We start from the raw sequence: 16,762 nt of genomic DNA, 5'->3' as shown, positions 1-16,762 counted from the left end.
CCCCCAAGTTGACCTCTAGATGCATTTTCTTTGCATAACATACTGACTTTCTTGAGCCTTTGTCAAGTGTATTAGGGATATCATTTGCATCTGTCTTCTGGACACTATTGAAGAGAAAATAAAACCTTGAAAGATGATACTTTAATATCCACTTCACTTTTTTTTCCTTCCCATGTAATCATTCTACCTCAAATTTGATTGTATGGTTAACAAACTGCAGACAGCTCATTTTGCAGTGGCTAGTAATCACAGAAATTTTTCAAATTTTCTATAACTCTGCCAAACCAGCACTGTATCAACCAAGTAAAGTGGCTATGGTCAATTTCACACTTCTTAAACAGTGCTTTAAGATCTAGTCCCTCAGCATAGACATTGAATTGTGGTAAATCAGAAGAATTTCTTAAATGCCATTCATTCATTCAACAGACATGTATTAGGGGCCTACTGGATAATTAGATCTGTGATCACAAAATTGGAAGACTGTGACACCTGCCCTTTGGGGCTGCCATTATGAGAAGCAGACAGACATGACAGTAACTAATTAGAGAAATAGATTAAGTGATATAGTCATTCATTCTACAAATACTTTGTGAGTACCTACTACATACTGGTTATATAGCAGTGAGAAAGATGGTATATAGTACCTGCCCTTTTGGAATTTATTGTTTTGTAAGGGAAATAGATAATAAATAAAAAAGTAAACAAATATATAACTTGTGATAACATGTAATATAATAAATATACTTGTATATATACCATGAAGGAGTAGCAAGATTACCATGAAAGCATTTAACATTATGTGTAGAGAGAGACACAAAGAGAGAAAGAGAGAGAATAAATATATATTCTGGGACCAAAAGAGGAAATGCCTTGTTCTGTTTCTGGGGAAGGTTGAGGAAGGCTTAGCCAAGGAACCCATATGTAACCTTAGTCTTTGAGAATGAATAGGGGTTTGCCAGGCAGGGAGTAAGATGATGGAATGGACATTACAGATATAGGAAGCGCTGTGAACAAAGATATCAAGGTTATAGTACTGTACATGAGCTAAACTGTTTTTTGTTTTGTTTTGCTTTGTTTTTTGAGACAAGGTTTCTCTCTGTCACCCAGGCCGGCATACAGTGGCACAATCACACCTCACTGCAGCCTCAACTGCTCAGGCTCAAGTGATCCTCCCACATGAGCCTCCCAAGTAGCTGGGACTACAAGCACTCTACCATGCCTTGCTATTTTTTATTTTTTATTTTTTTGTATTTTCAGTAGAGATGGGGATTCATCATGTTGCCCAGGCTGCCAGGCTGATCTCAAACTGCTGGGTTCAAGTGATCCACCTACCTCAGCCTCCCAGTGTGCTGGGAATACAGGCATGAGCCACTGCATGCAGCCACATGAGCTAAACTTAATTCAGATGGTAGACTGAAGTACGTGTTTGAGAGAACTGTGGGTGGTGTGTATGGAAATATATGGCTGGAGGCAGATTATACGATAAATCTTTAATGCCTTGTAAATAGTATGGACTTTTTTCTTTGGGGAGGTGGTGGCCAAAAGGAGTTCCTGGACCAGCAGCATCAATATCACCTGAGATCTTGTTATAAGGGCAAATTCTTGGACTCTGCCCCTGATCTACTGAAACAGAGACTGTGGATTGAAGCCTGTTTTAACAAGTTCTCCAGCTAATTTTGGTGTGTCTTAAAGTTGGAGATCCACTGCTTTAGGGAAAGGAGAAAAGTTTTAAGGAGAGCAGTGACTTGGCTAGGTTTTAGATAGCAGTTCATATGGAGGAGGGATTGAAGAGGGAAATTTTAGAGATAAAGAAACAGTTTGGATACCGATAGAATAACTGAACAAAGAAATTATGAAGCATGAAACCAAAGGTAGTCCCAGTGAAAGGAAAAGAAAGAATGACTTGGGAAGATATTTAGGAGGCTTATTGTCTGATAAAATTTTGTAGGGAGAGGGGAAAGGAGAAGTCAAGATGACTGCCACATTTCTGAATTGGCTGACTAGATGAAGGACCTAGTCCCTCACCAGAAAGACAAGAAAAGGAGCAAGTGTCAGAGGAAATACTATTCATTTGGTTTTTGATATATTAATTTTGAGTTATGTGAAGCACACCAAAAAAAGTAGTGTGATGGGCGAGGCGCGGTGGCTCACGCCTGTAATCCCAGCACTTTGGGAGGCCGAGGCGGGCAGATCATGAGGTCAGGAGATCGAGACCATCCTGGCTAACATGGTGAAACCCCGTCTCTACTAAAAAATACAAAAGATTAGCCAGGCGTGGTGGCGGGTGCCTATAGTCCCAGCTACTCAGGAAACTGAGGCAGGAGAATGGGCATGAACCCGGGAGGCGGAGCTTGCAGTGAGCCGAGATCACGCCACTGCACTCCAGCCTGGGCGACAGAGTGAGACTCCGTCTCAAAAAAAAAAAAAAGTAGTGTGATGGGCAGTTGGCATTTTGGATTTGAAGCTCCAGAGAGGCAGTAATTGTTGGTTGAAGTAATTGAAGTGTGGCTCATCTAGCCTGGGTTATACCAGAGGCAGAGGGCCTGGGACTGAATCTTGAGGAGAATAAATGCTGAAATGCTAGAGGAAAAAGACCCTGTATTAAGAAAATGAATAGGAAAATCAGAAATGTAGAAAGAGAATCTGGAGAGAGAGTGTCAAGCGAGAAGAAGAAAGAGAAACAAACACCATAATGCAGAGAGGTGAAATGAGAAAAGATGAGCATACACTGGATTCAGACAGTTAGTAATCTTTGCAAAAACATTTTCAGTGGTGTGCCTGTAACAGAAAGAGGAGAAACTAGTTAAGAAGTGAAAGGGAGGTAAGGAAACATAAATAAGAAATGTATTTAACTCTTGCAAGAAGGCTCTATTGTTGACCTCATATTGCATATGTATTCATGGCTACTTAAAAATAATTTTAAAAGACTGACCCTATTAACTAATCATTATTTAATCAAAAATGCAGAAAGAATCAGACCCAAAATTTTGGGAATCAGAATGTTATCGTAGATGTTAAAAAATCTCTAGGAGTAGACAGAGACTCGTTATCTGCTACTAAAATGAAGTGTCTTTTATGAGTTTTGTGAATACATACACATTACAGATGTCATATATCTGACTTTCAGCAAAGATTATGTCCCCTATACTAAGTTGTGGTCTATGGCTATATGGTAATTCTTAAAGTACATAACTGATAGAGCTGAGTAGCCAAAATTTAAGAACTCTAACTAAGGACCTTTAAGGATGGAAAGTTTATAGATTACAGCATAGTTGGTAGAATTAGCCCTTTTACCTTTATTATTTAGAGGATAGTCATAATGCCGTCTTTCAGATGCTGCCACATTTCTTCAGAGATCTATAAATGGCTGAAGAATATACACTGTAGGACATTATGTCTGTTTCACACTTGAAGATGTTATATTTCTGCTGTCATTTCCTAAGGTGTAGCCATTCTTCACGGCACTGAGAATTGTAATGGCCTCTTCAAAACTGCATTGAAGGTCATTTTAGTCTGGCAGTTACTTCGTACTTTGTAAGGTTTATCTTTATTTTCAGTAAGATAAGGTGTATTTTAAAAGTGTTAAGTATTGTTAACTCCTGCATTCTGTCTTGTATCAAAATCTGGATGCAGATTCAGTATTTGGAACTGAATAAAGCCTCACCGTCCAGTTGATAACCACTAGTCACATGTGGTTGTTGATCACTTGAAATGTGGCTAGTGTGATCAACATGTGCTGTCCATTGTAAGTGTAAAATGTATACCAGATTTCTGAGATTTAATACAAAATAATTTCTATGTTGATTACATGTTGAAATGATATTTTGTATATTCTTGATAAAATATTACCATGTCATTAAAACAGTTTTACTTTTTTTTTTTTTTTTTACTTTTTAAAATGTGGCTACTATAGGCTGGGCATGGTGACTTAAGCCTGTAATCCCAGCAATTTGGAAGGCCAAGGCAGGAGGATTGCTTGAGCTCAGGAGTTCAAGACTGGCCTGGGCAACACAGCGAGACCCTGTGTCATTTTTTAAAAAAATATTTTTTACAAATTAAAAAAATGTGGCTACTAGAAAATTTTAAATTGCATATCTGGCATGGATATATATCTGTTGGACAAAACTGGTATAAAATCCTTGGGGTGATTTTGTTACACAGAATTTTGTTGGCTTGTTCATTCCACTATTGAACATGAGCATATTTTCTTTTTTTTTTTTTTTTTTTGAGACGGAGTCTTGCTCTGTCACCCAGGCTGGAGTACAGTGGTGTGATCTTGGCTCACTGCAACCTCCACCTCCCGGATTCAAGAGATTCTCCTGCCTCAGCCTCCTGAGTAGCTGGGATTACAGATGCATGCCACCACGCCCAGCTAATTTTTTGTATTTTTAGTAGAGACGGGGTTTCACCGTGTTGGCCAGGCTGGTCTTGAACTCCTAACGTCATGATCCACCCGCTTCGGCCTCCCAAAGTGCTGGGATTACAGGTGTAACCCACTGCGCCTGGTCAAACATATTTTAATACTTTAATAGTGTACAAACTTCCACTAAAATTCTCAGCCTTAGATCCAAAACAAAGGGTTAATTTCAAGTCTATAAAAGGAAGTCCAAAATATTAATACTAAGTTCAAAACTCAACTAATCTTCTACCATGTAAACAATTTCTCCTCTAGTATGGTTAAGGTTCAAACTGATCACCCAAAATTCCTTTTTCTTCACCCCTCACACTGGTAATCAGTTGCTGTAAGTAATAACTTGTATCTTAAATCTTTCTGAACTCTGTCCCCTCTTCACTCCGGATGCTACTTTCTTGACTAAGGCTCTCACTACCTCTCACTTAGACTATGAAAGTAGTCTTAGAGCTGACCTTTTGCTCCCCTTTCCTTCTTCCAAAGGGATGTCTCATTTCAGTATCCCCAGACTCTAGCACAAGACCAATAGTAACCACTCAATAAATATTTATTGAATGAATAGATGAGAGAGATGCTAACATTAATAGAAAGTTGCAGAATGTATAATACTTTTAGTCCTATATAATATACAAGTATGCAATCGCATACACAAAGTAAATGCAGATGTAATTTGATTCTCTGGCAGAACTTAATGCTTTATATTCAGCAACTTTTGCTTTTTTTTAATTCAAGTTTTTCTTTATTGGATATTCTTAGGAGTAATGACATAATAAATGTTCTACTTTGCCAAGGATTTTGATTTGCCAGTATAAGTTTATGGCAGTCAGTCCAGGGAATCATTGGTGCCATGCAGACAGCTCCTTGTTTTTGTCTGGAGTCCTCATGGGATTAAACTACATCTGGCAATAAGTAGAGATTCTGGTCTGGCCATCTTCAAAGGCAAGAGACTGCTAGTATTTATCAGATCTATATGGATAAGCAAATGGGAAGGGATTAAATTTTTTTTATTTTGTTTTCCTTCCTTTTGTAACTGACTATATAATATAAAACCTACAGGAGTTCATACAGTAAATTAATACATTTTGTGATGGCTGCTGAAGAGGAAACATTCATTTTTCTATACCTAGGTGGATAATTGACCATTTTAAATTAATATTTTAATTACTTATGTCTATGTTTATAACTAGTTTATCTTAGAAAATATAACAGCAATTTAAAGTCCTCAACATTAAGTTTCTAGGGATACTTTACTAATTTTTTAAAGAGTTGAACATCTAGTATACCTGTTTTAAACATTTTAATGTCTATAAATATTACAGCATCATGTTTGGAATTTGGAAGTTTTTGATGCATATTTATCTATGTGAGAAAGTTTACCTTTGAGCCTGTTTTAAGGCAGGCTAGTCTACCTTCCAAGTAATGGTGAGCCTGCCTTTCATACAGGCTGTGTCCTTCTCCTTATACTCTTCACATTCTTAAGAGGTTATTAGTCCTGGGACTCAGTTTACCTGTTATCAAAGCATGTTAGCTCTGCATTTAACTAACAAAATAAAATGGCTTAATTCCAGGTACTTGTCATGAAGCACAATCTAGAACCTACCATTCAAAGCCTTTCTAAGAGAAATAATGTTTGTGCAAGATTATCTGAAGAATATGTGGTCTCCCCATTTGTCTATACTTTAAATCTATCTCAGGATTAACTCAGTCCCTCTGAGAGTTACATACCTGGATTCCATCATATTGCCAAGGGAGGAATTTCTTATCTCAGGAATAGAAATAATGTGTTTTTCCAGGCCATCTGGTTTGTTTTTACATTATGGTCATTTTTGTCTCCTGTAATTGTTCGTGTTTCTTTCTTTATGTTGCCTGCTAGAAAGCTTAGCAGCAAATACATGGCTCAGCGTATATAGATTTGTTAAAACAAGTATTTGAAATTTCATGGCATAGTTTTTATGTGATATCTCCCTTTAAATTTTGCATTGCCTCACTTCTCTTTTGTTAAATATATCTTGCTGCATATATATCACTGTAAGCTCTATGAATTATTTTCTGAACAAAGGCTTGCAAAATGCAAACACATAAAAGAAATAGGTATAATTTTCCCCCATCCATTTTTACTAAACTAAAGGTTTTTTTTTTAAAAAAAAGCTCAATATCCCTATGTGTGTGATACTATAATTAGTTTAGCATATCTGTATGTTGTGAATTCCTAGATTTTAGATGAAAAGTGACCTAAAGTTGAAATGTTAATTAAATGTTTTAATGTTCTGTAGTTCTAAAGAAAATAGTTGGATAAAATGTCAGTATATAGGAGTATTTTAAACATTTTTTAAAAATCATCTCTCTGTAAAGGAAGGTAATTGTACAAGTTTGTCTAATCCTTTTGATCTTGGCACACAGCAATACAGACTTCAGTTGAGATTAAAACTATGAATTTCAAAGGAAACATGGCCTTCAGTGTATAAAATATATAACAGCTGGTTGACTAGTCCATTTAAAACTACACAATAACAATCGTAGACAGAATGATTCTCCTGCCAAAAGATGCACGAGTGCTTGATGGTTATATCAAGATACGATACTAACTCACACTTTTCTTTAGTAATGATATAAATGTAGAAATGAACTGTGTACTGCTGGCTCAAAATATCTCTTCTGCCCAACAGTTCAAGGGCAGTTTAGAAGTATAGAACCCCTTTTAGTGATTTCTCTATCTGCTTTTCAGGCTGAACTTCAGTATGTTGTTGACTAAATTTCATTTTTTAAAACTGTCTGATACAATTTTTATTCTTAGCATCCCACAGTTTTTTCCCTAAATCTTTGATCCTCCATTTTTACCTTCTTGGGCTTCATGACTTATTGATCTTAATGTCACAATTTCACACATATTTTTAATCTCTCAAAATTAAAATTTTCTTTGTAAATAGGATAAAGCTTGTTTCACATTATATATATATATATTTATATTAAGGTAAATAGCTGAACTCTGAAGCATTGTGATTTATATATAATCAGTGTGGAGGAAATTGATGCTCATATTAATGGATTTTAGTTTATTAAATATTTCCATTGTGTTTTACCTGAAGATGTAATCTTTAGTGAAATTGATGCATTTTTTTAAATGAGGATTGATGTGAATTTGTCACTTCTGGCAAGTCACATTTAGAAAACATATTTGTATTCTGAATTTATATCCATCCAATATGAAAAAATGTTAATTTTCTGTGACCTTTGTTAGAAAATTTTGATACAACATAGTTAACAGCAAATTTTCTTTTATTTTCTTCAGATTTATTTCAAATAAGGAAATTTACCTATAGATAAAATTGAAATTTGCTAAAGTAACTCAGATTCACTGCAAATTCAGAGCCAGCATTTAAGGAGTTAATGCATCTTATTAGGGGGACAGGAAATCTGGCAACTATTGCAGAAACTAGACCTAATGGTGCACACAAACAATTTGTCAGTCTTCTTAAATGTGAATAGCTTTCCGCAAAGTGGCTGCTCTTGCTTTGTTTGAACAGGCTAAACTTTTCCTTTTTGGACTTTACATCTTAGAAGTGAAATGTGATCCACATATTCAATCAAAATCATTTAATTCAAAGCATATTTTGATTGGAACAAAGTTGACATGGAAAGAAACTCTAGAATAAAAAAGTTGAAAGGACTTTATATCATATATTTAGCAGGAAAATTTGAAACAGTTCTAATTAGGCTGAAAAAAACAGCTTTCTTCAATGTAAATTACAAAGGTCATATATCAATGTTAAGGAAACATTACCACTAGTGTTTGAAATCCAGCACATGCAAACATAACAGACCAGTTCATTTTAAATCTCTGTGTGTATATGTGTTTGTATAGGAAGAAGGCCGTATTACATGAATTTAAAATGAAAAATACTTAAAATTCCAAGTTTATAACTTTGTATATTACCGCCTTGCCAATCTCGATGTCAGTTCCTTTAAAACATACTGTTATCTATGTTCAAATGAATTAAGACTCTTAATTATAAGTACAATTAAAATTTTACAAAATGGATGTTTCATTCATTATAAATACGATTAAATACATCTTATAAGTAAATGTATTTCAAGTCAGGAGGGTTAATCAGTGATTTTCATTTTCTCATTTGAAACTTACAGCTATGGTATTTTGTATCTCAGAACCTTTGTACCTTGGGCCTTCTAGAAGCCTGGGAGTGGAAGTAGTGGTACAGGTGTGCAGAAATGTATATCTGGGCTGCCTAGGCCTATTCTCTCTGGTTATAAAAAGTGTATAAAGAATATTTGATCTTTTTATTTAACTTTTTATAAAAATCATTTATCTCATAGATATTGCTAGTTTTTATTTAGTTTCTTTTTTTAATGGAGTGGTATGAGAATGTTTAGCCAAAGAATAAGTAAATATTAGCATTAAGCTGGGAATGACAAGTATGAGAAACATAAATAATAAACAAATAAGGTTTCTTGGTCTTGAGGTAAACAATTATCTAATAATTTCCTTTGTTGATTGAAATTGGTTTTCTTGATTTTTACATTGGCAAAAATTTGGTTTTTTGAAAATAAAAGGAAATTGCTAGTGTATCACTAATGCATGTGTAGATTAAATACATAGTTAATGCCTTTTAGTTTAGAATTTTTATTCTCAAATAGCTTAGAGTTTCTTGGAAAAAGCTATTTCTATATGTTATCACGTTTTTTGACTCCACTATAGAAAATAAGAATAATTTTATATAACACTTTTTATAAAGAAATAATCTATTTCTTAAGTGAGTTAGTTTCAGGAAAGCATAGATTGTGTTCTTTCAGTGAGATTTGCTAAACATGCACACAGACACACACATATATATATACACACACACATATTGTAATTATTTCTGACACAGGGTTATACAAAGCTCCTATTTATGAATAATTTACTATTATCCTTATAATATTAAAACTTTGTTGATATTCTGTATGCAGAACAAACAAATGAAAGTTAGTAATAAGTGTATTTGACATCTGTATACTGTACTTTTTAGCATATCTGAAGTCTTTTACTCTGCCTAATAGATCTCATTAAAAAAAACAGATATCAGCACCAAGACAGTTTGTCAACACTAATATGAGTCCCCCTGGATTGGATTGACAATTCGTGTGAGGCTTCATATGATAGTCTTTTCATAGTCTTATCTGATCCTTAACAATTGGACATTAGTCACTGATTTATTTTATAATAACTCAGATGAGTTGAATATTATATTGTGTTGGACATTTTAGTGGATTTTCTTTTTTACAAATATTACTCAGAGCACACATTGGATGTAAATGATGTATGCAGCCTGCTAGGGGAGTACTAACAATTGATTGGTTCGGTTTGAGAGCAGCATGGGAAGAATGTTACTATCCCCTAGCTGCAAACCGTATTTAACTCCAGGCTTAATGAGGACTGTCGGTTTTGAAGGCTTTGAAAAATCTCAAACGCTCAGCATTCCACTGGCATTTTTCATTTTTTTGTAACTAAAAATGTAGATCTAAATGAGAATTTTCTATATATGAAGAATTTTTTTAAAAAATCTTAATATATAAAAAAGCTATTTTAATATAGGTTTTATGATTTATGTTTTTAAATCTTAAAAATGGGAGTTATAAAAGGCAACCTCAGGGTATTCCATTTTGAATTACATTCTGTTTGTATTTTTTCCCTTAATTTCTTCCTGCCTGTCCTTCTCTCTCCCCTCAAGTCTTTAAGTGCATTACCTACTTTTGGTTAGGCAGTTGTCATTCACTGATAGCAAAAGGATGTTAAAGTTTGGAGCTGACTTTGTACTGAAAAGACTTTGAAACTTCTTGGAATTCTCTTATACTTACCACGTTGTTCTTTTAGGTCCCTTTTTAAAGCTTTGGTATATTGCAAGACATGCTTGAAGCTGACTAATGGAATTTTTAGTTGAGTGTTTGAGAAATTAAAGTTTATTCATGAAGGTAACGTGTTTATCAACTTCTGGAAGTGATTTTGCCAATAGTTCCGTGAATTACTGGTCAACTCCTTAAGGACTGACCTATGACAATGTAAGGTGAGGTCTGAACCATGGCATTGTGGTGATCTCTGCATGTGTGTTTGCAGCATGATATGAGCACACGGTAGCTTTCCTTTCAGCATTTTTGCTTAAAATTCTGATGCAGTATCAAGATGTAAAGCTTTAAGCATCGAAATCTAACCAACTTTACCATTTTGAGTGTGCATAAAGAAGTAGTCAACCGTAAGGAAAATTCAACAGTTCTTTGTTTGGTGACACATAAAATAAAATTGCCCTAGTTTTTAGAGCTTTAATATTGAGAAAATTCATTTGTACTTTGTCATTTGCTGAGCCTTCTAGAATTTTATGGTCTCAAATCACAACACCATGGACACTCAGGAGACTCCTGACTGTTTTATCTTATTAAACAATTTTGAAATCATTAATTTTTAATTAGCTTGGATGCAGGGTTTGTTTATTGTTTCAATAGTGTGTGTATATGAACTACACGTTTTTTATTTAAACTACTGGCGAGAGTACTATTTACGTAAATAAGTATAAGTTCTTTCTAAGAGTATATACTGTGAGTATATACTCTTCATAGAGTCATATTTTTTGTAAACTCAGAGATATTATATGCTAATCTATTATAGTAGAGCTTTTCGGCAGTTTATGAACTCAGATTTCGAACAGCCACCAAAAAGGATGTAAGCTTGAAGATATGCATAGGTCCTTCCCTGATTGAAAGTTCTAATTAAGTGAATTGGAGAAAATTAACTGAAATTAGCTGTCAGAAAGTCACATTTAAATGAGTGATGAGCTAGTCTGGCAGTAAACATTTAAATGATATAAATTGCCATTTAAGTGTATGGTTTAATGTTTGTCATGCATTAATGTGACATGAGACTGCAGTGACAATCAAGCAGCTTGCTCTAATTTGAACATATTTAGGGCTTTTGTGTAGGGTGCACTGCACACAAATTAAGACAATTGCTGTTTTTATGTGTCATTGTAAATGTGCCTACCCCATACCCCCATCCCTACCCAAGGTCTAAGTTAATGAAACCAACGTATCATTTCTGTGTGTAACTTGCATTAGTAGTTCCTAGATTTTTTTCAAATTTATGCACTTAAAATAGGCATTTACTTAAAGTTATCACAAGCTTCTCTCTTCTTATTTCAAGTAAAATATGAAGCAGTTTTGTGCTGTCATATCTGTTTAATAAATTTGTAAATGTAAAGCATTTTAGAAGAGATGTCTAAAACAGTAACTTTCTCAATTGAAGCTAGCTAAATATTTTTAAGGCATATTTCATTTAAGGTATACTTTGGGATGTGAGAATTGCGTAGAGTTTTGTTTACAAAATTATATTTTCAATTTTATATTTGTGATATATCATAAAGCTATGTTAAATATTAAAGGAAATTTTTTTTGTATTTAGCTATAAACATTTCTTTTTCATAGGCACTTATTTTAATAAAGCGTATCTTTACACAAGTGTCCACATGTAAAGGAACAGGAACGTCTTTTGTCACAAGATGGTTTATGTCTCATTGGTTACTTGCTATACAAGTTGGTCAGTTTTGTTTTAAAACCAACAGATCTCTTATAACATAGCAGCAAGCCATACTGAAAATACATCACAATCATAGACTTACTACTCTAAAAATAAAAATCAATTTCAATGAGATACATTACCAGATATAAGTTGGTACAGCAGTCTCCTCCTTATCCACAGTTTTGCTTTCCAGAATTCCAGTTACCTGTGTTTAACCAACGTCTGAAAATGTGTGAGTACAGTACAATCAGATACTTTGAGGTAGAGACAGAGACCACATTTACATAACATTTATTACGGTTTTTTTTTTACAGTATATCATTGTTCAATTTTGTTGTTATTGTTGTTTATCTCTTACTGTGCCTAATTTATAAATTAAACTTTATCATAGGTATTTATGTATAGGAAAAAACATAGTACATATAGGTATAGGGTTTGGTACTATTCACAGATTCAGGCATCTACTGGGGGTCTTCGAAGAACATACCCCTGTGGATGAGGGGGGATTACTGTATAGTTTTTTTGTTTTGTTTTGTTTTTTGAGACGGAGTCTCACTCTGTCACCCAGGCTGGAGTGCAGTGGCGTGATCTCGGCTCACTGCAAGCTCCACCTCCTGGGTTCATGCCATTCTCCTGCCTTAGCCTCCCGGGTAGCTGGGACTACAGGCGCCCGCCACCATGCCTGGCTAATTTTTTGTATTTTTAGTGGAGACAGGGTTTCACTATGTTAGCCAGGATGGTCTCAATCTCCTGACCTCGTGATCTGCCCACCTCAGCCTCCCAAAGTGCTGGGATTACAGGCATGAACCACCGTGCCCGGCCTACTGTATACTTTTAATTAAGCTTTAGAGTTTATGTTTGAAAACTCTTCGATTTTAATATAATTATTTATTGTTAAACTAATCCATAATGCTAAACTTTGATGTTGGAATGATTTTGAACAATATTAAATAATATAAAGATGGATACTTTCCTAAAAAATATCTTTAGTTTTTAAAAGTCTTTAGTATTTATAACGTTATTAAATTCACCAAATATTATTGGCATCTATTATGTTTTAGGCACAACGCTTGTAACTGGGAATATAATGATGGATAGGAAATGGATCTTGTGCCTAGCATCTCAACCAAATACTTGATTGTGTTCATTCGTTATTTATTGGACACTATTATGTTAATAGCATCAAATATTTGGTCAGGTTTGATATTAATACCTAGAATAAAAATTCAGTAATTATAGGTATCCCCCACAAAATCTAATTTGTTAGCATAAGAACTCAATCAACATAACTAAATAATTTGGTTAAACATGTTGAAATAGGCTACAAAATATTTTAATTCTAGAAAAATAATAAATATTTCAAGTGGATGGTAAATTTTTAACATTTTCACATTTAGTTTCCCAAAATAGTCTTTGCCTTGTATGGCTTCCTTTCTTTGAAGCATAAATCGAGTACCTGTCAGGCCCTGAGTTACAAATGTGACCAAGATAGGCCCAGTCCTGGTCCTCAGTGCTGTCAGTACGGTAGAAAAATACTGAAACTTACACATTTATTATAATTAATTATGCCAAGTGCCGGAAAGCCTCTAATTATAAACAAAGGAGGACAGATTCTGGTAGAAACTAGGACATCAGATAAGTTTCTTTCTTTTTTTTTTTTTTTGAGATGGAGTTTCGCTCTTTTCCAGGCTGGAGTGAAGTGGCGTGATCTCGGCTCACTGCAACCTCTGCCTCCCAGGTTCAAGCGATTCTCCTGCCTCAGCCTCCTGAATAGCTGGGATTACAGGCGCAGGCCACCACACCCAGCTAATTTTTGTATTTTTAGTAGAGACCGGGTTTCGCCATGTTGGCCAAGCTGGTCTCAAACTCCTGACCTCATGGTCTGCCCACCTCGGCCTCCCAGAGTGCTGGGATTATAGGCGTGAGCCACAGCGCCCGACCACAAGTTTTGTTTTTTAAAAATCTTTGTTCACAGTAAAGTTAGTGTTAAACTTTACTGCTTGCTCTAAATGTCTCTCTATATTTTTAAAAAGGAATTCAGCATAGTAATACAATGTATACCTTTTTTCAGGCCCTGGAGAGTGAATTTGTTTCCTGCCAGCTTCACCAATGGATTGATCTCATTTTTGGCTATAAACAGCAAGGACCAGAAGCTGTCCGAGCCCTCAATGTGTTCTATTACTTGACCTATGAAGGAGCTGTCAATCTGAATTCAATAACTGATCCTGTGTTGAGAGAGGTAAGTTATCTGAATTGAGAAAGCAACTTATAGTTAGGTATATGTAAACTAGAAGGAGCTAGAGAACACCTCCCCCATCCTTTGATTTTAGTGATGAAGAAAGTGAAACTAGATGTAAAGTGCCTTAAGCAGAATAATTTATCAGTGACCTAGCAAGAACTTGAACCCAGAGGTTCCTTCCAACAAAATGTTTGACCCAATATAAGATGACGGCTTTTTCTATTTGAACCTGTTAAGGTATCAATAATCTTATTTATAATTTTATATAACTTTGGGGGTTACTCATGATTTTTGTAGGAAAATAGTAATAATTCATTAAAGAGATATGATTATGAGCATAAATTTATTGAAATGTGATAAAAACACATATTTATATGTAATACCTAAGAACATATATAACCACATAGAAGTTAATGGGGGGGGTTGAAGTCCAAATCTTTCCTATGTGATCAAATTGTTGTTAGATGTTATTGAACTTGTTTTATTCTTGTCATTTATTTTCTCAAGTAAAACACTTAAAACATGATTTTGGCAAATGCAGCACTCACCAAAAAGTCTGTAGAAGACCTTACTTTTTTTAGTATTTCTAATCTAATTATGCATCCTTCTAATTCCAATATACTTCATATGAAAAATTATAGAATTGAATGATACAACCTTAGTCTGTACAATTTTAGAACACAACTGCGTTTAGGAAACCAGGAACTTTGATTCACGGGGCAAGTTATATATCACTTTGAAGGGAACATTATTTGTAATGTGTGAGATTTGCCATTTTTCCCTAGCACTTGATGCATTCTTTTATAGTTCTACTAAGATCTGATCATGCGGAAGGTATGTAAGTACATATTTAAATAAATTGGCATATTATCACCTGGCTTATGTGCTAGATAAGTTAGCATGCACACAAAAGCACTGTGTACTAGATGTACACTTGCATTAAATTGCCCAAGTTTTAAATTGCTATGTTTCAGTTTTAAAAACTGTAGTAGCAGAGAATTGGGTCACATAAACTCTTAAAGACTCTTCCAGTTGTTCAGTTTTTTGAAAATACTCCTTCTGGGGGTATTTTATTTGATCAGAACATCAATTGACTGTATGACACAGAATATACATAGGATTCCATAAAGGTATTGAGGTGAGAGCAACATACAGGTAGTGTTACAAAACACTGCATAGTTTTATTGTTGGGATAAAATAGCATAGGCCTATTTACTTTCTTTTTTTTGTTCGTTTTGGCAATATTTGAACATAATACTTTATTCTGTTAAATGCCCATAATTCTTCAACAAATATACCAGCTATTTTTGTTTTCTCCTGTTATCCTGTAGTAATTATCCATATCTCTACATAGCTGATATATAACTGAATTCGCACTGTAGAATTGATTTTATAATCTCTTAAAAAGAGATTGGTTGTATTTAATATACCAGCATATTGTTTTTTGTACCAGCATAAATTGGTTGTACTTACTATGCCAGTATATATTTTTTGTGTCACTATATGCAATCTCCGTATTTCTAATTTTGAAATTCTGTAATGTTCTATAGAGTTGCTGTGAAAATATGCTTAACACTGTTTCTCTCAATGCAAGATCCTATTACTTAAAAGACTTGTCTCTTGGTATGTCCAAGATGACATAAGTAGCTCTACTTTTCATTAAAGGTTACGCAATGTTTTCATGATAAAAATGTCACTTGGCCTATATCTGTTTGTCATGGCTAGTTAACAAGTAGTACACTCAATCAGCTAGTTATTTCCTCTATGAGTCACTCTACGTGCTTGGCTTTTTATTTTTATTCTGGATTGACCACTGTCCCCACGTACACACCAATGATTGTTTAAGGAAGTTTACTGTGCGTTAATCTAGAGGAACACTGTCTAGAATTTTCTGCAGTGCTGGAAATGTTCTCTATCTGCACTGTCTAATAAACCATGAACCATATGTAGTTATTGTACATTGAAATGTGGCTAGTGTGACTAAGGAACTAAATGCTTAATTTTAATTAATATATATTTAAATAGGCACAGATGACTAGAGGCTACAGCATTGTACAGCAGAGAGTTAGAAGACTTATGTTTGTCTTTGACCATCTTTTCTTACTCTGAGTTCAGCGCATGTGATCAGACAATGGGAAAATAAATGTTAAATTGACTTGGTAGGATATTTCAAAGTGGGAATACTCCATGTAGACATTAGATATATATTTGAATATAGGTGTAAGCTCAATTATATTTTTTCTTTCACCTAAACTAACACATTATAATTTCAAATACAATTATTTATTGTGATAAATATATATAACATAAAATTGAACATTTTTACCTTTGTTTTTTTTTTTTTTTTTTTTTTTGAGACAGAGTCTCGCTCTTTCACCCAGGCTGGAGTGCAGTTGCGCAAGCTCAGCTCATTACAACCTCCGCCTCCTGGGTTCAAGTGATTCTCCTGCCTCAGCCTCCTGAGTAGCTGGAATTACAGGTGCCTGCCACCACGCCTGGCTAATTTTCGTATTTTTAGTAGAGATGGGGTCTCACCATGTTGCCCAGGCTG

General features: G+C 34.6%; 1 protein-coding gene across 5 annotated transcripts in view; it reads left to right on the top strand.

Annotated features, from left to right (window-relative positions):
- LRBA (LPS responsive beige-like anchor protein) overlaps window positions 1–16,762 on the top strand; it is a 799,485-nt gene that overhangs the window by 700,234 nt on the left and 82,489 nt on the right. For all 5 annotated transcript variants that reach the window (XM_055111907.2, XM_063603583.1, XM_034959239.3 and 2 more), the window contains exon 48: window positions 14,044–14,211. In XM_055111907.2, coding sequence (XP_054967882.2) covers window positions 14,044–14,211 — 168 coding nt within the window. The remainder of the gene's footprint in view (window positions 1–14,043; window positions 14,212–16,762) is intronic.

The sequence above is a fragment of the Pan paniscus genome, chromosome 3 (genome assembly GCF_029289425.2).
Source record: "Pan paniscus chromosome 3, NHGRI_mPanPan1-v2.0_pri, whole genome shotgun sequence".
Taxonomy (NCBI): domain Eukaryota; kingdom Metazoa; phylum Chordata; class Mammalia; order Primates; family Hominidae; genus Pan; species Pan paniscus.
Note: the sequence above shows the minus strand (reverse complement) of the source record. Positions and strands in the feature narration are given on the sequence as shown.